Below are 23,614 nucleotides of genomic sequence, written 5' to 3' on the forward strand. Positions count from 1 at the left end.
GCGGCTGTGTGGTCTAGTGGTAATGACACTCGCTTTCGGATCGAAAGGTCCTAGGTTCGAGCCTCGCTCGGCGCATAGTTGAGTCCTTGAATTCACATTCTCTCACCGTATTCAGGTGTAAAATGAGTACCTGGCCGTTAACAACGTTGTCTCCGTCGGAAAAACATTTAATATCGCCTAGCAGGCGTCATGTCCCGTCATACATTTTAAATGTTGCTGTTGGCCAGGGATCCCTTGTAAAGTGCTTTGAGCACGTTTAGTGGATATTGCGCTATATAAAAGTTCATTTTTTAAATGTCGGGATTAATCCAACTCAAAAAGGGTGAATAATAGATTGATGAGAAATACGAACTTTTGCAATGCAAGAAAGAGTATTTATGCTATACCATAACAACCTAAAACTAAATCCTAGTTTTATATTTGTGGCTATAAATTCAATGTCCAGCACTCAATTCATCTAGACATAATACCGCTTTGAGACGGTGGGTCACTGTTAAGTCTTGGTCATTTTTCTTTTCTTTTTTTTTTTTTACCGTGTCGTTTTTGAGGATAGACGTCTAGATTGCTTAATACAATAAAATAATTACAGGACATACATTGATTGAATGAGAACACAATAAAGGATAATGGAAGAATATAATATAGATTACTTTGAATTTTCTAAGACTCGGCAGATTCATTTGATATTCGAATAAAAGGCATGATTGTCTTATTGTTTACCCTGTTAAAGTTGCCTTAGTCTTCCAAACATTAACGTAATGTTTTAATTGAGAATATTTTGGTTGCTTTGAGAGTTTTTTTTACATTACAACTATAAGACCAAGATAACTTGGGGTATGTGACACGTAAATAACAAGTTTTAAATGGTCAATAGTCCTCCCGCCTGATCTTCCTACGAGCCGCCACTGGTCTGCTCATTCAATGGCAAAGTGATCCTTTTGCTCCTCGACTTGAGAACGCGTTGGATACAATAGATCATAAAATTCTACTATTACTACTACTACCACCACCACCACCACCACTACTACTACTACTACTACTGCTGCTGCTGCTGCTGCTGCTACTACCACCACCGTCACTACAATTACCTACTGCATACCAGAGATAGGTGTCTGGTTTGTGTTGTGCTGTGCTCTCGTCTATGGTGTGTGTGTGTGTGTGTGTGTGTGTGTGTGTGTTTTGTGTGTATATGTTTGTGTGTTTAAGCCAATGTAATTTACAATTTAAGCGCTGAGATCCGGATGTTATATGAACTACTACTACTACTACTACTACTACTACTACTACTACTACTACTACTACTACTACTACTACTACTACTACTACTACTACTACTTTTACTTCAACTACAACTACTGCTGCTGCTCTTGTTCTTGTTGTTGTTGCTATTACTGCTATCTCTATTATTTATTTTAAATTACATTGAAATCGAGTACTATTATAGCTATAACTCATGTCTTCTACTTCTCCTCCTCCTCCTCCTCCTCCTCCTCTTCCTAAGCGAAGAAGAAGAAGAAGAAGAAGAAGAAGAAGAAGAAGAAGAAGAAGAAGAAGAAGAAGAAGAAGAAGAAGAAGAAGAAGAAGAAGAAGAAGAATGGGAGATGGGGGGAGGAGGAGGAAGAGGAGGAGGAGGGGATGGGTAGGCAGAGAAATAGTAAAGAGGGGGAAGAAGAGGTAGCGGGAGTAAGGATGGAGGGAAGGAGAAGTAACTAATGTAATTAATTGTACTTAATTGTGGTCTTTGTTGAATCAATAAATGCAAACTACAATGAATACACAACGTATTAGAACTTTTATGTACCCTCTTACGGGTAGGCACACGTAATGTCCATTGTCAGTGCAACGATATCCAACCACTGGCTAATTTGTCTCGAGGGTGTTTATTATGACGCCTGTTTAGAGAAGAAGGATGTTATTGCAGACGGATACGAGCATCAAACAAGTGTTTATTGCAATGTGTGTCCACGAGGAAGGGGACAGAGTGGCATGTCTATTGTGTGCTAATTGACCAAGATTGCGTTTATTTGTTTGCCACCCCCCAAAGATCCCAACTCAGGAGACTCTTGGTGGTTACCACATGTATGACACACACGTGCTTGCTACACACATGGATACACAAAGAAATTTGAAATGTCCATCTAGAGTGCACGGGCGACCTTCTCTTTTTATGCTGGCATTTAAGTTAGCGAATGAGATTTTATTTCCTGTGATTCTTGGTTGGACTACCGTCATAACATTTTGTCTTTGTGGCTAGCATTAATATTTGAAATATTATCATATAATTTTTTGCTATATATATTTTTTTGTTTTTGTTTTTGTTTTTGTGTGTAGAGTTTTTTGTTGTGTTTTTTTTTTTTGTTAGTTTTTTTTTGTTTTTTTTTTTTTTTGTTCTTTAAACTTTATTTTTTACGTCTACTTTCGTCAATCATAATCATTAACACCAAAAAGAAAAATAATAATCATTAAAAAAAAAACGATAATAAAAGGTCCATAATAAAAACAGGGCCAACATCTTATTCATGGACAAGTTTTTCGGAGGTTCCAGCAGACGTAAGTAATTTTTCTTCTAATTTATCAAACACTAAAAAGTGATCGATAGTCACACTCCTATGATTATGGCTATGACGATGTAGGTATATAAATGATTATTTTTTACATATCTCTTTATTTAAATTATTTAACAGCGCATAGCATTGGGGTTTTTTGTTGTTGGTTTTCTGGTGTTTTACCGTTTATTTTTTGTGTTTAAAAAACAATTCTAGGCTGTTTACTGTTATTGATTTATATATAGGTGAACTTATTTGCAGCTCTGATATATAACTATAACCCTAATTTTTATGGTTTCGTTGTTCTAATGGAAATACTCTGAAACCAACGCAAAATACATATTGACATATTGTCCATTACAACAACCTTCGGTTGCACGTATCAGTCAGGCCTGCTAAAAAGTCATGCATTCGATGGACTTAAGATCTTGTTCTGCAAAATGCTTGTTCATCCCCACGAAATCCATTTTAGAGTTTCTAAACTATACAAAACAAATAGTCAACTAGGACAAGCCTACTCATTTATGACTGACTTGAGTGAAGAAATACAAAACTAATCAAATGCACAGACCTGCCTAGTACTACGAAAAATTCGTAGAAATACGAATTTTTGTCTCCAGCTACAGAGCGGCATAGGTCTCTTTGACTCATTAAATCTTGTTGAAAAAAAATTAGCTTCTTAGAACATGTGTTGGTCACAATCAATAGTTCCCTGTTGTTGTTGCTGTTTGTTTTTTTGTTTTGTGTGTGTGTGTGTGGGGGGGGGGGGGGGGTAATGGCTGCCGACAGAACACCATTTTCCATTTTCATATAATATGACGTTAAAGGCTTTTGTCAGAATGTCTTTTCCCATATCGTCGAGGGCGTCAATCAATTCTGTAGAGGTTTCTTTATCAATGCACGCCCCTCTTTTGTCATCTTTTGTATACTGCCCAAAGTTCCAAAATTTCGTTGTTGTCGATAAATATATTTCCGTTTGCGTCTTTCACGTATCTTCTTACAGTGGCTGGTCGTTTTCCACTTAGATCTTGTACTGACTGATAGAATTGTTTGGTGTTAGATTGTTTTGGTCGTTCAATTCTGCGACATTCATGTTCAATATAATCTTCATTTGCTCCCTTACACTCATGCCTGAAACTCTAATAAGCTTCTTTTTATTCACTGATGTTGCGTTCTAGTTTTCTTCTTTCGTGGAAAATTATCTCTTGCAGATTCTGTGATGCAGTTCGATACTTGATTCCAGTAGCCTACTCCAATTTATATCTGAGGTCGTTTTCACTTTTTTCTCTCACACATTTCTTGTAATCATTTTTTAAAAAATGATCGTTAATTCTCAATAGATCTAACTGCAATTTTGGTTCCACTTTCTTTTTCTTTATTTGTTTAAGTTTTATGTTTAGCGTGGCCTTGACAGGTCGGTGTAGCGTGCCCCATAATTTATTCATATTTGATTATATTATAGTTGTTAGTGATGTCTTTGTAGTTTTGTTTATGTTTCTCTCTCTCTCTCTCTCTCTCTCTCTCTCTCTCTCTCTCTCTCTCTCTCTCTCTCTCTCTCTCTTGCTCTTTCTATCTATCTATCTCTCTAAATAAGAGATGAGTGTAATGTTGTATCTCTCTAGTCTGAATGAAAATAAAACATGTAAAGGGTGTTAATTTTTGATGATGAAAATAAACTTTTTTTTCCTTATGATGATGATGATTATTATTATTATTATTATTATTATATTATTATTATTATTATTATTATTATTATTATTATTCTTTTCGTTATTATTTTTATTCTTTTCGTTATTATTATTCTCATTATTTTTATATTAAGAGTTTCGTCATATAACATAAAGGTAATTTATGGTTGTATATGAATGAATGGTTTATCTATCATGAAAGGGTAAATCCACTGACTTCTTTACAAGAAGAGAATGGGTAAGTCCTAAACTATGAGATCTGTTTTGCAAGGCTAAGTATCCTTTTTGATAACCTTACCACACGCTCTGTTTAACACAGTCAATTCAAGAAGCTTGTGACGGATATGAAATTACGTTATTTATAAAATGTTATCTTTGAAAGCGATGTAGGCGGATAGAGAAGGGTTGTGAGCAAACATGTATGAGATGGGAAGTTTTTATCTTTTGTTGTACAAGATTATGAACGTCAGACGATATCAGCGTAGGTACCTGTGACTTGTTCGCTCACTTCTTGTACTGGACCGCTTATAAACAAATTATTATTTATCGATTTCTAATTTGACATGTGTTGGATTTAACTGGAGTAAGAGGATCTCGAAGTTGTTTTGTGTAACGGAATTAATCAATCAATAAATCAATATACCAACTATGCATTACATTCATTTGACCTTGTTTTGTATTATCTATAGTTATGAGATACAATGAGGATGTTTATACTGAAAATTTTGAACTGAAAAGCAAGGGTTGAAATTACTTGGAATAAGTTATTAGATATATGCTGTGTAATATGTATCAGTGATGCTTTTATCATCGAAAGAGGATATTTCTTTTTCTGGTGTTCATATTGCATAGTACAGATTTTAACATTGACGGAACAAACAATCAGTTTTGTTTCGTGTAACGTACAATCAATGTAATTTCGTACAGTGAAAATCTATAATGTAGGGTACACTGTAGCTGGCTCGAATTCGCCTGGATACGTTAATACCATGCGTGGAAAAGAAATTTGTAAGTTTCTGGATATTTAAATATTTGAGAAGAACATTGCCATTTCATAATCTATTAAGGCTTTGTTAAAGTTATAATATTTCTATTTCATGATCAACTCTATCGAACCCCCCCCCCCCCCCCCCCCCCCCCCCCCTTCCCCAGAAATAAAGCCTTAAGACAGAATAAGTCGCTAATTCAAACATTAAAACTCGAAGGTTTCCAGACTTACTCTTGGACACCGTTCCTAGTCTTCTTCTTCTTTTTCTTCTTCTTTATTCATTCCTTCCTTTCTTCTTTCTTCCTTCCTTCCTTCCTTCAACCAACTGGCTCAGTCGCAGTATTACTGTCGATGTAGAGTCTTGTTAATCACGTTGGTATAGAAGTGAACAACTTCGCATTTTTCAACAACTTAGAAACCTTAATCTCCAACATCAACCATTCATTCCAAAATATTATAGAGTTGCCGCCGGACTAAAGCACGGTCCTAGTGAGGAGCGGAGCGTTATTATCGCCAGATCGTCTTGAATACTAAAAATCCCCACAAAAACCCGAGATTGTGTTAGCATTCCCCTATTTTTTTTAGCTCTCTTCCATAATAATATAAGGTCGGTTGTGAACGGTCGAGTGTTGTAGGTTTGTTTTACATTTTTACAGTGTATATGTATATATATTAACCAAACATAATGAGTGTAACCTTTAAAGTTTATATCCTGATAAATTTTAGTGAGAACTAATCACTAACTGGCGGTCAAAAATAATAACAAAGAGCTAAGTGAAATCAACTTCGATCAATCAATAATAATGTTCCTCTGTCATCCCCCTTCCACTTTTTACGACGATCTTCCGCTTACTTAGTGTACTTTTACTTATGAGTAGCTAGCTTTGTTGTCTTGTGAGATGACCGGTAGGTCCCTGGTTTAAGTTCTGCTTTCGGCGGCGCAAAGTTTAGTCCCTGAAAAAAGTCTGGAGAAATATAAAGGGAGTGAATGGGATTCATATGAAAGGGACAACACCAAGTAAACAACGTCTCGAATTTGGCCTTTCTCGGGTTACACGCAGATAATGAATAATGACGATGAACAGATAAAAGAAAATATATATTATTTAGGATCTTACATTTACATAATGAAGTCGATTTGCAACGGGAGGAACTGCGTGGATGGGGAGGGGAGATACTGAGAAACAGCAAGGTGTGTTTTTGTGTGCGTGTGTTTGAAAGAGAGAGAGGGAGAGAGAGGTGTATATAGAGACAATGAGATGAAATGAAATGTAATACGAAAACTGAAGGTTGACGCACAGCTGAGCTGAACAAAACGATTTAAATGAAAGCTGAATCAGGGGGTGGTGGTGGTATCTAAAAATTCGAGACGGTGATATTGTATTTACTACCCCCCCCCCCCCCTCCCCCACACACACACACTTTACATGGGTCTTGTCTTACCCTACATGTTAAGTGTTGCTGTTGAATTGGGACCTATGTAAAGCGCTTTGAGCACATTTAGTGGATATGGTACTATAGTGTGACAATATTTTCTTGTGGTATGACCCTCGCCGTCGGACCGGAAGTTCCAGAATTTGAGTCCCGCCCTGAGCGGCGCATATTTGAGTCTTCGGAACATGTTCTTTACCCACAACCTCTCACCGTACTCCAGTGCTGAATGAGTACCCGAACTTTAACATCGTTGTCTCTGTCGTTGAAAGAAAATGAAATACAGTTTAAAGCCGGTTCTTGGTACGCCACTTTATAGGAACAGCCTGTCGGTGATAGAATGTGTCTATATGATTTATACTACTGGTTAATTGGAGCGATTTCAGAGCTTTAGCAAACGTTTTAAGATTATTTTTTTCTTTCCAAGTAATCAGACACAAGAACATTTCCCTTATTATGAATAAGTATTATGAATAATTTATAGCTCACTTATATGTGGACCAATTTTGTCATTCGTGGTATGAGTAGGCCTAATAGCTAAAATCTAAAAGTAAAAAATATAATTGTGAGGAATATGAAAGTCACATTGTTGAAATCAGCTTAAAAAAATAACATTGGTCTTTATTTGAGAAAAATCGGTTGAAAATCAAATGTTTTACAAATAAATTTGATTTTAAAATTTGCTTATTTTAGCTTTTTATTTAGCAGCATTTATCGGTCGATTTTCTTGATTTTTATATTATTTTCCACATCTCAATGAGACGAACACTCGTTTGATTTAAAAGAGTTTAAAACACATATTTCGTTTTTTGATTGCGAGTTCTGCCTTACTAATTAATTCACGAGCGTTGAGACAGTGACACAACCATTATATACAAGACCTCGTGGTCCAGGCCATAGATCCTTCTCATTAATCTGTGGTCCAGGCTTCGGGGCTTTTGGTGTTACACAACCACTCATCACTTTCGGTCAACGTGTTCTTTGAGGTTACACAACATACACCGCCTTTCTGAAGGCTCTCAAACGATATGCAGCATCGGTACTACCGAGATCTCGTTCATAAGGGCGAGATCCGGGATTTATTTTTTTTTTCTTGTACCTCGTACTGTCGGAAAGATTTCGTTAAGACTCCATTTATCCGGAACGTTGGCAGGTGGCACTGTGACATTTATGGCTTGTGGATGCCGATGAGCGGTCATGTAAATCAAACGCATTCTTCGTGGCCTTTCACGGTCCTGTGATGTTTTCAAAGAAATCCCTGTTACCGACATCTCAATCCGTTGATGACTGTCAGCGACTGTTATCATCATCGTCGTCATTATTATTATTATTATTATTATTATTATTATTATTATTATTATTATTATTATTATTATTATTATTATTATTATTATTCTTGATGCAAAATTTGATATGAAGGAATGTGAATATGCATGATCTTCGCGTGAATATGTGTGTTTGACTTTGTGTGCGTGCGCGCGCGCGTTCATCACACACACACACAGAGAGAGAGAGAGAGAGAGAGAGAGAGAGAGAGAAAGAGAGAGAGAGAGAGAGAGATCTTGTATGGTGTCATGTTTGACTTCCGAAGTGGAATGGGGCTGTTTACATTCTTACGCTTTTTTTACGTAAGTTTTGAAATTACCCTTTGTTCGATTGACATTCAATCTCTGCATGTGTCCCATAGCCATTTCCCTCAGTGTCCAAACTCCAATCAATATATTCGTTCGTGAACTCTATAAACAAACTATTGAAAAGACTTGCATGGATAGAAACATCACCATGCAAATTTACTTTACAAGTATGTAAGTAAGTATTTTCTTTAATTTTTTTTCTTTCTTATATATTTACAAATATAGCATGTGTAAGTCATTTTCGTCTGGCACCACTTTATACTGTAAGCATGCCACGCCGCTGAATATATATATATATATATATATATATATATATATATATATATATATATATATATATATATATATATATCAGGGTTGCCAATTTTCCGTATATTTGCGGAGTTCAATATGTTACAATATGTTATAAAACCCCTCAGTATATTTTCCAATCACCTGCTAAATGGAAGAAAACAAAGTACAAAACGTCTTTTTATTAGAGTTCAGCGCTCAGAGAAGGGTCACTCAATGTGTTTGTTTAAATGTGTGTGTGTGTGTGTGTGTGTGTGTGTGTGTACGGTGGCTAAGGTCTATCACCATCCATTCCCTTTAATATGGTAATATGTTCGTTGCATTTTAGACATTTGCCATTCTTACGGGAATACAGATATTGATGCAACGGCTTATTTGCATTTGACGATGCATGCCGCGTTGAAAATATGTTGTATTGTGGAACAGGATTCATTTGTGCCATATGAATGAGAATTTATAATATAGGGTCACCCATTCTCTTTCACCCACCATCTTGACTACACAAGTGAAATGCTAAATTATGTAGTGAAGAAAGAAAATAAAGCTTTTCACAAAGAAATAAAACGATGCTTTGTATTACTATATACAAATGTAAAGCCACTGCAAAAGATATATGTAATCTTGATAGTTTTTTTTTCCAATGGAGGTCACAAACGAATCGGTTATATGGACCTTCACTTAATTGAACGATTGCTGCGGAGCTGTGCTGAGCAGCTTGCACCACAGACGCTGTGTTATCTATGGCTTGCGCTGCATCATATTATATAAAAGGCACCGTGTCTTATCCTACATTTTAAGTGTTGCTGTTGGCTAGGTACCCCTTATAAAGCGCATCGAGCACGTTCAATGGGTATTGCGCGCAAGTTTATATATAAAAGCTCGGTTCATTTTTAAAAATTAATCTTTACGAGCCCAGAACAAAACAATGCCTTGTCCTTGACCGATATCTAATATCGTTTATTATGTAAGTGATTAAAAACAAAACAAAACAATGTAATTTGCGTATAGATATCGGAATGGTGCTTGAGAGAGTCAATAACATTAATTTGATAACATCCTATCTCAGCCGTTATGTAATGTTAACTCTTTTTCAAACGATACGTTTAATGTTTACAGTTTATAAATAGTAATACTTGTCTCCACTTAAGATAATGATTGGCAAGAACCAAGAAAAACGTGTGTTAAATTGGCGGATTTTCAATTTAGCGGCCAATTTGAGAATTGCTGGATCCAATTTTATCAAAAGTGAAATATATATTCAGGGGCGTGGCTCTATTGGTTCAAATGGTGCCTGGCACCACATCCGTGTTTTAAAAATGGATAACAGCATTTTTTTAAATATATAAAACTGAGAAATGGTATATATCGCCTTTAATCAACAGTGCGAAACAGACTCCCTTTCTGTCACAACGCCTTCTATCCACGCTTTTCTCCCGATTCACACAGTCCGTTGATGACTGTCAGCGACTGTGTACCATGGCTGAGCGAGTGACTGGATTTCCCCACTCCCCACTCAAACGATTGCAAGGAGCGGATTGTTGCTGGCACCATTAAGGCTATTACTATAATGTTGCCACATTGAATACCTGGCTCGAATTTTGACTGGGGAAAAATAGCTAATGTTGGTCATTTACGTCCCAGTCATAGTATGGTAACTTCGACCATCTTTATTATTATCGAAATCACGATTATTAACAAGTTCATTTGTTTCTCTCTCTGTGTCGTGATTATTGTATATATTAATTTATTGTTGTTTATTATTATTATTATTATTATTATTATTATTATTATTATTATTATTATTATTATTATTATTATTATTATTATTATTATTATTATTATTATTATTATTATCATCATCATCATCATTATTATTATTATTATTGCTGCAAAAATTGATATGAAGGAATGTGAACGAGTTAAGTCAAACATTTCTTGATAGTGATGCTATATGCTAAATGCATGGTCTTCGCGTGAATATGCGTGTTTGACTTTGTGTGTGTGTGTGTGTGTGTGTGCTATTTCATCTCACATACACACACACACACAGATAGGTAGATAGATAGATAGATAGATAGATAGATAGATAGATAGATAGATAGATAGATAGATAGATAGAGAAGAGAGAGAGAGAGAGAGAGAGATCTTGTATGGTGTCATGTTTGATTTCCGAAGTGGAATGGGGCTGTTTCATGACGTAACTACAGTACTCTTTTAATAGGCCATGGGCTGTTTACATTCTTACGCTTTGTAAGTTTTGAAATTACCCTTTGTTCGATTGACATTCAATGTCTGCATGTGTCCCTTTAGCCATTTCCCTCAGTTTCCAAACTCCAATCAATATATTCGTTCGTGATTTATATAAACAAACTATTGAAAAGATTTGCAGGAATAGAAACATCACCATGCAAATTTACTTTACAAGTATGTAAGTTTTTTTTTTCTTTCTTTTATATTTACACATGTAGCATGTGTAAGTCATTTTCGTCTGGCACCACTTTATACTGTAAGCATGCCACGCCGCTGTATATATTTATATATACCTCACTGAACTATCAATCAAAATTGAATTCATTTTTTGAATTTATTTTTCTGGATATGCTGCCTTTGGTATAACTATTTGACCCATCAATTTGGTTTGCCATATTGAGAAAAGATTGGAGGAGTAATGTATATCGTATTGACATGTTCAACTTCATTGGCAATTATTTAGTCCGTTCGTAATTAGTTTCGAGTGATCTCCCCAAGTCTACCTATATCAACTATGATCCGTATTTAGACAATGACAGTGACAGCGGAGATACTCGTGGAGAATAGAACTTTCACTAAGACAGCAGCACACTAAGATGACAACTTTTCCGCGGTCACGAACCGTCTAGAACCCGATTAGCATTCGCGTTATGATTTAATCATCAATCATGTTATGCTCTGCGGTCTCTTGAACGTTACAACAAAGAGTGCAATTGGACGTCCCCGCAATTCCCCATTGATACACAGAGGCTGTCAAGAGACAGGTCTGTTGTCAGACACCCAAAGCCTCATCTTACCAGTACAGAGTTAGGACTTCCGTCGCTGGTACAGAGCCAATAAGCCTCTCTCTATCAGATCATAATATTCTTCAAAGTGTCTGAGGTTACGCTCATCTAGTCTTACCTATCGGGTCCATTCCCGGGAGATAGAGGAGTTAGAAGGATCTGCTTAGGGCCCCTGTCAGCCGCTTCTGAGGACGTAGGCCCTTCGCTGTGAATCTTTACAGGGTAGTTATAGTTATAGTGTCAGGAACACTATCGGCACCCCCAAAGAGTTGTGCGACGCCCCACCCCCGCAGATGTTCTGAACGATAGCTGGTTTTACAAATTAAAGAGGAAATGCGCAGTAACCAATGCCCTCTCTACTTTGCTATGACAGTAACCCATATCAGATGCGTAATGGACAATGCCCCAAGTACACGCCAATTAAAATCATGGCCACCTTTGCACTCAGATTCCACAGGGAAGTCAATTAAATACGAGATTGAGTTCGACTTGGACCGCGGTCTCTAATGGTTACACTAAAAATGTCATGGCGATTTACCTAATCTCCGAAGAAGAAAAAAACCCCGCACTCATGAATTATTCCAAGGCCGCCCATATGGCTGATGTTCCGCCTAAATTATATTATCTGCAATCTATCTTGAGTAGAATTCGCATGAAGTTAATCTCTACTTAAAACTTAAAGTCAACACCTATTGTTGATCCCAAATTTTGCTGTTCTTTAGTGTGTTTCATTAAGTCAACCAACCTTTCTGGTCCGTCAGTGTTGACTTTATCAGAATTACGTTGTTTGTATGTATGTATGTATGTATGTATGTATGTATGTATGTATGTATGTATGTATGTATGTATGTATTGTATGTGATGTATGTATGTATGTATGTATGTATGTATGATGATATGTATGTATGTATTTATGTATGTATGTATGTATGTATGTATGCATGTATGTATGTATGTATGTATGTATGTATGTATGTATGTATGTATGTATGTATGTATGTAAAATTCATCATAATTAGTAGCACTACATATGTAATAATATAGATATGTGTCTATTTATATATCCCTCTATCTATATGTATCCATCTATTTGTCAAATATTCCAAATATATCAATTTGTATATGATTGTAATAATCGATTTAATTTTTCATTACTGTTTATTTATTATTATTATTATTATTATTATTATTATTATTATTATTATTATTACTATTATTATTATTATTATTATTATTATTATTATTATTATTATTATTATTATTATTATTATTATTATTATTATTATTATTGTCATTATTATCATCATCGTAATTATTAGTACTGTTGTTATCATCACCACAATTATCAACATGATTATTATTATTATTATTATAGTGATAGGGATTATTATTATTATTATTGTTATTATTATGATTGTTGTTGTTATTATTATTAATATCATTGCTACCGTTACTCTCATTGTCGTCGTCTCCATCACCGCCATAGCCACCACTGTTATTGTCATCATCGTCTTCATCATCATCATCATCGTCTTCATCATCATCATCATCATTATCATCGTCATCAACACTAATATCATTATTACCTCTGGGACATTCTGTGGCAGTCTGAAACTTCACTGTTCAAATTAATACTCCAGCTCTATACATTGTACATTATTTTAGGAAATGGTATTATGTCAATGAATATGTTACCCTTGTTACATTATCATGTATATTTCCTGAAATAAACAATTTTGATATGTATGTATGTATGTATGTGTATGTATGTGTGTATGCATGCATGTATGTAATCTATCTATCTATTTATCTATCTATCTATCTATCTATCTATCTATATCTAGTTCTTCGTGATAACTTTCAAGTATTTGTGACTTCTAAGCAACTCGCATGGAGTCGGGTTCGTTGCTAAGGCTGGGTTTGTATTTAAATCTATGTATGTTCCTCTCGGATTGTATCAAGTCCATTCCAGGAATATACTGAAATCTTTCACCGCATCGTTATCTGTGTTCAAATTTAAGATTAGGCTACCCCCCCCCCCCCCCCCAGTCTTGTCACTGCGACACGTAAAGTCTACTCTGTCTCAATAATGTCAATCTTGGGCTAGATAGCTTTTTCTACCAATATAAATTACATTTTAATTTTAAATTTTTCTCCCAGTGGTAATGTCGGCTGGACCCAAAACGAAGTGTGTGTTGGTTGGAGACATGTTTGTTGGTAAAACGTCACTTGCAAGGGTCTTCGTCACTGGTCATTTCCAAGAGAATTATTCCGTGTCATGTGGAGGTGAGTTAGTTTGATCATCAACGTCATCTCCATCATCACGAGGTCAAAGGTCATTACTTAATGAGTGTATCTTTATTCATAATCCTACAATTATCTTAAAACTTGATTAGTATGGAGTATATATATATATATATATATATATATATATATATATATATATATATATATGAGTAAAATAAATCAACTCACGTGCATCCAAGGCGGCCGTTTCTACACCCAAGCGCCTCATCAGTTGGGTCTTGCTTGTACTTGTATAGAAGATAAATCTGTAGTGTTGGTGTTCATTTGAGTGCTATCTATGGTGCGTGAAAGGATGTATGTGGGCGCATTTTGGTATGATAGGATAGGGTTTGTACGTTTTTGTTTGTTTGTTGTTTGTTTTTTCTTTTTTCTTTTTTATAAAGGCCATGAGAAAAAATGGAGGAGAGAGGAGGGAGAAGTCAGATGATGAGAGGAGGGAGAAAGAAGGTGGAGGGAGTGAGGGGAGGAATGAAACAGACACCATAATTTCTGACGCGTTGGTTCTGTGTCAACCTTCCGGTATGGCAATTAGGTGGGAGTGTACTTGCATTGAATCGATACCCGTTAATGGTTTCTCTCATTATTTTGAATACAATGAATTTCTTAAAATTTATATCAACCATTTTCCGCTCTTCATATTGGGAAATAATTCTACGATAAGTGAGAGAAATATATGAAGATATTAAATGCAGAAAGTAACTTTCCGTGCCCCTTGCCCAAATAAAAAGCTCAGCGGAGTTCTCTTACGAAGTCAATAAACATATATTGTCTATTAAGACAATAGAAATTGACAACACCTGAATCATAATCATAAATTTTGAGTTGATCAACTTCTCATCATGTCAATTAAACGGACAGCTATGAGTGTGTGTGTGTGTGTGTGTGTGTGTGTGTGTGTGTGTGTGTGTCACAGTTACAAATGATAACATAATAATATTACGTAACTTCTGTGATCCTGGGGATGATGTTGTGAGGTCCTACTTCCAGACAGAGGACATATTCATCAACATCCGAAGACGATAATCCTGACAGTTTGTGGCTGGCAAAGGTGAACAATGAAGTTCCGGGGTCTTGATAGTGGAATCAAATAATGGAGTTTTCCATCAAGTCCCGATAGCAAGATATAAATCTTTAAAATATAAGTGATATGAGGAGTCGAATGGTCTGGCCGTCAAGGCATAGGTTATGAGAGAAGTTAATGAGGAAGATTAAATCAATCAGCTTTTGAAGATAGAAATAAAAGTATTCGTTAATTTGAAATTATTCAAAGAAAGGGGTTTTAAAGGAATGATAATTTGATATTAGAAGGTAACGTTTTTCTTAGCCTACCGAAATATAAATGAAGTGAGATGAATTCCATTCTTACTAAAATAAAACTTTAATAAAATAAATGTGAATCATCGTTGTGTGACAGTGAGGATGAGACTCCTTGACCTCCTTCGTGATTAACTGTCCAATGGTTTATGAACTCGGCCGCTTTGGTCCTAATACATATCATAATCTTCTTTAATTTTTAATTTTTTTAAAAAGAATTTAATCTATTCCTCCTATTATAAAGGCAAAAAAGCAGTCTACGTATATTGACAAAGATGTATATTTTTTCTAAACTTCCATCTCATAATATTTAGGAAAAACCATTGATAGTTCCCTCAATTTCTCTCAACATATTAATATAATATCTAGGAAAGTTGCCCAAAGATTATACATCCTAAGGAAATTGAGAACATTTCAAGTAAGGAAGAAAACTATGTTAAGAGTTTATGACTCATTGATTAAAAGTGTAATTGCGTTTGGCTGCACCACATGGTTTGGAGGATGCCGACTTAAAGATAAATCAAAAATTTCAAAATCTATCAAAGAGGCATCAAAAATAATAAACCATCTTCTTGATGGAGTAGAAAGAATTCATGGAAAAGCAATAGAAAGGAAAGCATTCTCAATTACCAACAATAAAAAACATATTTTATACCATGAATTTAGTCTTTTACCATCTGGGAGAAGGTTTTGTCAGATTAAATGTAGAACTAACAAGTATAAATCAACGTTCGTTCCATCAGCAATAAAAATTTTGAATATTTTATATGGTACAGAAAAACCAAGGATTGATTCGTTGACTGATTAACTGATTAATTTATTTAATGTAAGATTAACTGACCAATTGATAATGATGATAATTTTTGGTGTCGAATTGCCACAATTGTAACAAATTGGAAACGAAATGAATATGTTTATGTTGTGTATATCGCACGTGTGAAAGAAAGAGAGGAAGAGAGAGAGAGAGAGAGAGAGAGAGAGAGAGAGAGAGAGAGAGAGAGAGAAAGAGAGAGAGAGAGATGGAGAGAGAGAATGAGAGAGAGAGAGAGAGAGAGAGAGAGAGAGAGAGAAAATCAGTAGGAGTGAAATATTTGTTCAATGATACAGTTATCGTTTAACGTTATAACAAGTGTAACTAAATGACAAATTGCCATATTGATGGACAATAAAGATCTATTATTATTATTATTATTATTATTATTATTATCATAAGGTACATTCATGGCCAAGACGCTGAAAGAGCCGCCACTGACGATGCAGATTTGGGACACAGCAGGAATGGAAAGATTCCGGTCAATGCTGCCACATTTTCTACGAGACGCTGCCTGTGCATTATTTGTCTTTGACCTGTCGGAAAGGGTACGTTTTGTTGCCGTTGCGCATGTGGCGTATGTAGTAGTAGCATGTCCATCAACTTCACCCTCTCCTTACCACCCATAGGAAAATCGTCACATTCGTTACGATGTAACCGACAATTTTCTCATTCTGATTTCTCTTGGACTTCACAAAATTTAAAGCAATGCTTTGAATACAGCTATAAATACTAACCACCGTGTTGTAGAGCTCATTTTGCTAAACAATAATCTGTATAGAATGCACTTGTTACTTTTTTTTTTTTTTTTTTTTTTTTTGAGTAAGAGAAGTCTATTTTTGTGTTAGATGGGTGTGAAGTTTTGGGTGAAATTCTAAAAATGGCTGGTGAGGAGAGAGTTAAAGAAAATGGTCCCTAGTTTGAATCCCTTACCAAGTCACCCTGGCAGCAATCACTTATGAAAGGCTTTTTTACATAGATTTTCGTTGTCCATATTGGAGTTAGACAATTCAGAGGTCCCATTGGTGTGAACCAGTGTTGTCTCCGCTCAAAAACTATATTCTACAATGATGTGGATCGTCAGTTATGTTTCATAATAGATAATGGTAAGTCTCTATTGAATCGATAGAGACAGTAGTGAAAAGATTAACATATCCTTCCCCAAATCAAAGCATTGCTAATTCAAACCAATGAAGGCATCCACAAATTTTAAAATTCTAAATGGCCATTATCCTATTAAGAGTTTTGTTTAATATGGTAAACGACTGAGGATCATTTGTGAATTGTATTTTATATACAAACATCTACATGTTGGTAACAACAACGAAGTAGAAAGTAGAAAAAATAATAACATGAAAATGAGATTATTCCATGTGTACAATAAATAACGTGCATAAAACAACCACTAAATCCCAAAAAGCATACTAGAGAATAAAGGTTGTGTTAATTATATTCTTTAAAACATCATCATCTTAGAGGGATAAGATTTGAGAAGTACATATATTGTATTGGCGGTGCTCTAGTGTTATATCAGCATGTAGTCAAAGGGAACAATTAACCGTCGATGGGTCACCAGAGACAACAATAATGAATAGCCAGAGAGAGAGAGAGAGAGAGAGAGAGAGAGAGAGAGAGAGAGAGAGAGAGAGAGAGAGAGAGAGGGGGGGGGGAACAGGACAAAAGGAATGTATCCAAAGAAAGAAAGAAAATCAAAGTCTCACACAAATGCTATGTTAGGACCATCGCCGAGAAGAAGAGATGTAAAACTTCGCAAGTCCATGTATAATATAGTGTCGGGAACGCTGGCAATGCTAGGATATCTCTCTCAAGCGCATAATAGACGGTGCCCCTGTTTCGAGCAGATATAAGCCCTGGCAACCCTTGTACGTAGCTTCCCTGACTTCGGACATAGCTGCATATACGAGATGGAAGTCCGTTTGGGCGAATTCAATCCCTAAAGGGGGCGGGGACATCGATTCCTCGAAGCTGGGGGGAGAAGTATTCCCACCAGCAATAGGAGACATCGGGTGGCAGCTAATCGGTTTCAGTCGAGAACCTGCTTAACGGCACGCTCACTTCAATAATAGTGGGGGCTTGCCACCTGTCCAACATGTACCCGTTGTGGTCAACAGCCCGAAACCGCAGAACATCTAGTTGAACGGTGCGTTGTGACGAAGCTTCTGGGCGGTCTCTCTCTCTCTCTCTCTCTCTCTCTCTCTCTCTCTCTCTCTCTCTCTCTCTCTCTCTCTCTCTCTCTCTCTCTCTCAGCGAAAATTAATCTCAACCATAGATTTTGGCAAAAACAATTCGTTCAGCCTCAAGGCACTAGCAGAAAACCACATTTATTAAGAGAACAAGTATATGAGGAAGTAAGGAAAAGAGATATGATCGCCTATTAATCATTCGGATCGAAATTAAATGACTTAAAAGTAAAGTTATCTCATATAAACTGTCGAATTTAATACGCAAATGACATTTTATGCTTTTTGATCTTTTAGACATGTACATTATTCATTTTGCAGAATATTATTTTTAATTTGCATTACGGCTTAAAAAGCACTTTTGGTATAAAGAAAATTAAATTAATTGTTTTCTTCTATTCTAGTGACGCAGAAGAATAATTCAATTGAACGGAGTATCGATTTCTATAATAAAAGCTGTTTCAAATTTCAGGCTACATTTTTGTCAATCCGAGATTTCTGGGTTGACTTTGTCAAACAAAACATTACAGATGAGAATCTAGTCATGGTCTTGGTCGGGAACAAATTGGACAGACACAGACAAGTCAAGGAATCTGTAAGTTGATGTTGTGCTCTGGCGAGGAGCAGGGCCGTTTTATAAAGAATTTTGATTAATTTATATTTTTTTATTCGTTCATTTTGGTCTTGATTTTTCCTTAATTTAAACCTTTTCATCTTACATCTTATCTGCCCCCCTCTATGCACGGTGCATTCGTCTATTTAATGTGGCGACAATGCGTTTCTTCAAGATCTTGAATCTGACCCTGAGCCTGCAAGAGAGCTGAGATTTTCAAATGACGTCTGGAAATTGAAAGTCACAAGAATCAGACTAAAAGCACGAGAGAAAACTTTTTCGCGTTCCAGAATAGCTTACCATTTAGCTTAGAAATTCGTAACCAAAGCGTGTCTAAATAATTATTCCTTTAGCAATATGGACAAGTCTTGTATTTTTGCATATATATGTATATATTATATATATATATATAAATATATATATATATATATATATATATATATATATATATATATATATATATATGGGGATAAGTTGCGCAATATACTCGTAAATGTACCTTATTATTATTATTATTATTATTATTATTATTATCATCATCATCATCATCATCATCATCATCATCATCATCATCATCATCATCATCATCATCATCATCATCATCATCATCATCATCATCATCATCATCATCATCATCATTGTTTTGATCTGAGTTTGTGTAGTATTGCAGCGGACTGTGCGGCCAGAACATTCATAATATTACTTTCATGCTATTTTCCTCCAGGATGCTAAAGGGCTGGCTGACCATTACGGCATGCAGTATTTTGAAACATCGGCTAAAACGTCACAGAATGTTGAAAGTCTTTTTCATGAAACAGGTATTTTACAATCTATTCAAACCTCATTATATCGTCACGTACTGGGCCTTGCCTATACGTGAAATGATAAATTACTTATTTTAAACTGTTTTTCAGCATTAGAATTTATCAACGTAAACGTGGATACAGAAATTTTAATTGTACACACTTCCTGTTTAGAGCGGCATACAAAAGTCTTATAACAGAACGTGGACATCATTATTTACAAAAACAAAAAATTGTTAAACACGTGAACGATGAATCCTATTCATATCTCAGTGAAATTTCATAAGGCTCGGTTAATTTATAAGAAAATAAGAATGATTTAAAATGTGTACACAAATTTATGATCTTGAGTGTATACGGGGAGCGTATATGAGGAGTGCAATATATATGCACTAAACGAAGTAGGCTTTGCGTTGTAAAGCAGTTTAATAAGTCATTGGCATTTAGAATTATAGCCTCTAACTGGATGAGAAACGAAACAGAATAGCCAGGCCTTATCACTCCGGAAATATGTTAAAAAGTTTAAAACCCAGGACAGATGATTATAAAAACGCAACAAACTGAGATCATTAGTACCTAAATATAGTATTTGAGCAAAGCAATGATGAATTTAAAACAATTATTTTGGAAGTACGTATAACGAACCATTTTTTCACTCTTGTTATAAAGATTGTAATCGCCATTTAAAGGCTTTAGCTGTTTCCATAAAGATAAAAAATCTCTCTGAAAAAAGTAGGCCGACACAACGAGCAGCAATGTGGTGAGGTTTTACTGTAATTTCAATGGTAATATTCCAAAGTAATGATAATCAGCAGCTTTGGTACAATTATTACAAAAGAGAAACACATCATTTTTTCCCCCGCATGATAGATTTACTAGATAATCAATCATTACTGAGTGGACCAAGGGGTCAGTTTGGACTGATACTGGTTTCTTTGCTTTTGAGTCAAGCGACCGTTTCTGTGACAACCCCCCCCCCCCTTCCGCCCTCACACCTTTTTCCTTACCCTATTATCCTACCATGAAAGCTACTTAGAAATGGCTGACAAAAAAAAAATTAAATACAAACATTAAAACATAAATGTAAAAGGGAAAATCCTGAGGGGCGGGGTGTGTGTCTCTCTCAGGAGTAACACGGACAATCCCTAATGGTCAAACAATAAGAGCTATCTCTCCTTGAAGAACAGTTGTGCCGCCAATCTGCGAGTCTGTAAGCTTCTTAAGTACGAGAACAGCAAGATGAGACATTCAGTGGCCAGTTGATTGAGATCTCGAATTATTGAATGGATGCAAGTCTAAATATATATGATTTGATTTGCCCTCTTGGTCTCAGAAATAACGATAAGTATTGAAATGTAAGCTCCAATTAAACGACGGCAGATACTGTGTTAATTGGAGCTTACATTTCAATTATTATTTCCTTCGAGCTTCAAGTAGCAACATTTTCATTATTCCTCTTGGTGGAATGTTTCGCTGCTTGGTGATGCGACTGTGAGGGGTTTCAAATTTGCTAATAAAAATCAACTATATTGCTCTGTAATTGTTGATAAACATGGGTGATATAAGGATGATATATGATATTATGTTCCTGTTGCAGATGATACTTCAGCATCATATATTGCTAGGATGACTCAATCACACCATTAAAAAAATGTGCCCATCTAATCTTGTCCCTTGACCCATAATTTCACTGTTAAAAATCCTCAATATAACATCGTGGTGTTTAACGACCATAACGATATATGTAAGGAACTGTGTTTTCAGTCCACCAGCTGTGTATTCAGTCCAACGGAAAAGATTATAACTATACGGGCTAAACTGTTTGACCGAGCGCGAGAAGGCAAGGTGGCCGGCTGTTTTAGCACAGCGTAACTGTAAACCAGGGTGGGGTGATTTAGGTGTTCGCGCTCCTTTCTCGGCATAATATTTTCTTTCTTTCTTTCTTTCTTTTTTTGTACTCCCTTGGCAAAACATTCTTAATTTTCAACTTCAACACGTTGACACCATTCCTGGTGCCTTTAGAAATTTGAACGACATTTAACATTTTTTATTTATTTATTTTCACTCGCTTTTAATATTATTATTTTTATTTAGAACACAGTGGAGACGTCAAAATTTATTGCCATGTGTATTCCTTGTACGTAACAATATGAGTCAGGAGAAAAACGAACAAAATAAAAATTAAATAAAAATTTTAAAAAACAAAAAAAAACAAACAAAACAAAACAAAAAACTGTTAAGAGAACAACTTTATAGTTATAAGGTCTTGAATATGTTTGAGGGAACGTCAGAGAGAGAGAGAGCGAGGGAGAGAGAGAGAGAGAGAGAGAGAGAGAGAGAGAGAGAGAGTGTGTGTGTGTGTGTGTGAGAGAGAGAGAGAGAGAGAGAGAGAGAGAGGGAGAGAGAGAGAGTGGGGGGGGGGGGGGGGCGGGAGAGCTTAGAGATAGAGAGAAAGATAGATAGGGCTAGTAGAAAGGAAGAAATGGGATACCAATACCATTCAAAAACACAGGCGTGCTCGAGGTCAGTGATCGATGTGAAAAGTGACCAAATAGAACCTTACTTGGGCAAACAATACTAAAACTTTGATCTCCTTTGAAAAATCATCTGTTTTGATAATCACAAAAACCCTAACGGACTCGGAAACATTAAAAATAGATATATGTATATGTACTCTACGTTCTTTTAAGGACTCTATTGTTTTTAAAGGTTTGATGGCGCTTATTGAGGTCATTTTAGGGCTAGTAGAATGGAAGAAGTGGGATACCAGTAAAAAAAAATCCGCGAGTTTTACAAGACATGATAGACAATGAACAATAGACTAGCCCTACAAGACAAAGGACAAGCGATGATTTTGAAAGAAAAGGATGTTGGAAGAAGACAAAGTCAATATGCCCGGGGCGGTGGGGGGGGGGGGGGGTACAGGCGTGGTCGAGGCCAGTGATCGATGTGAAAAGCGACCAAATTGAACCTAACTCGGGCAAACAATACTTAAACTCTGATCTCCTTGGAAAAATCATCGGTTTTGATAATCACAAAAATTCTAACGGACTCGGAAAAATTAAAAATAGATGTAAATGTTAATTTAAAAATAAATATAGAAACATTATTCTCTGTAGTAATTTTGGTCAAATTGGTCAGGCCAATGGCTATCTGGTAGCCACTGTAATAAATTCGGGCGCCGAATTCGTGCAACTCTCAATCAAGACTTTCCGAGAGTAAATAAAACGCTGTAAATGATATTATTAAGCCGTCAAATTGCCATAAATTCTATGCCTGTCCATTTATGACCTACAATAGGCTAAGCATCAATGTCGCCGGTATTGACTAAGGTAAGTATCGACGATATTTGATCCTTTTTAAATATTTTTATTTCCGGTGGACTGAATACACAGCTGTGTTTTCAGTCCACTGGTGGACTGAAAACACAGTTCCTATATGTAATGACTTTAAAAGAAATTAATTCGATTATTTTCTCTTCTAAAAAACACCAGCCATAAAAATAATAGATGCCGGTGCTTTCAGAACCCAGTGTGCTGAGCCTGATCCTCTCGACCCCAAAGTCATCCCGAATAATCCTCCAAAGAAACAATACAAGTGTTGCCCATCGTGACATCAATCTGCCCATCTCGTGTAAATAGTTGTAATTGAATGTGTTCATGAAAAATACTAATAAAATGCTCAATGTTAATGTTATAATATATCTAGGCGTTTGAAGCTGTTTATTGGTGTGCGTATGTGTTTATTGTTTGGTGTTTAACAAATGTGTGACGTCGCACTTTTACTTGAGCTTTAAATAATAAAAAAATAAATAAGAGAGAGCAATATCCGCTCAACGTGCTCAAAGCGGTTTACAAGGGGTCAAACAGCAACACAGCGTGTAGGATGAGACATGGTAATACTACAATATTTGTCCCGGCAGAGACAATGCTGTTTACGGCCAGGCTCATTT

General features: G+C 35.8%; 1 protein-coding gene across 7 annotated transcripts; it reads left to right on the forward strand.

Moving 5' to 3' along the window:
- The first annotated feature begins 1,958 nt into the window (after window positions 1-1,958).
- Window positions 1,959-23,363, forward strand: LOC144973034 (uncharacterized). 7 transcript variants are annotated; one of them, XM_078914997.1, is made up of 7 exons: window positions 1,959-2,079; window positions 2,449-2,550; window positions 13,774-13,899; window positions 16,448-16,593; window positions 18,719-18,841; window positions 19,584-19,677; window positions 23,157-23,363. In XM_078914997.1, the coding sequence occupies exons 2-7, from the start codon at window positions 2,520-2,522 to the stop codon at window positions 23,273-23,275; spliced, it is 639 nt and encodes a 212-aa protein (XP_078771123.1). In that variant the 5' UTR covers window positions 1,959-2,079; window positions 2,449-2,519; the 3' UTR covers window positions 23,276-23,363. The 7 variants fall into 7 exon arrangements, with proteins under 7 accessions (XP_078771123.1, XP_078771122.1, XP_078771119.1 ...); XM_078914996.1 differs by lacking the exon at window positions 1,959-2,079 and adding an exon at window positions 2,104-2,181; XM_078914994.1 differs by lacking the exon at window positions 1,959-2,079 and adding an exon at window positions 2,128-2,216.
- Window positions 23,364-23,614: the final 251 nt, after the last annotated feature.

Source organism: Berghia stephanieae, chromosome 5 (assembly GCF_034508935.2).
Source record: "Berghia stephanieae isolate SIO BIC M18660-M18661 chromosome 5, UCSD_Bste_1.3, whole genome shotgun sequence".
NCBI classification, from domain to species: Eukaryota; Metazoa; Mollusca; class Gastropoda; order Nudibranchia; family Aeolidiidae; genus Berghia; species Berghia stephanieae.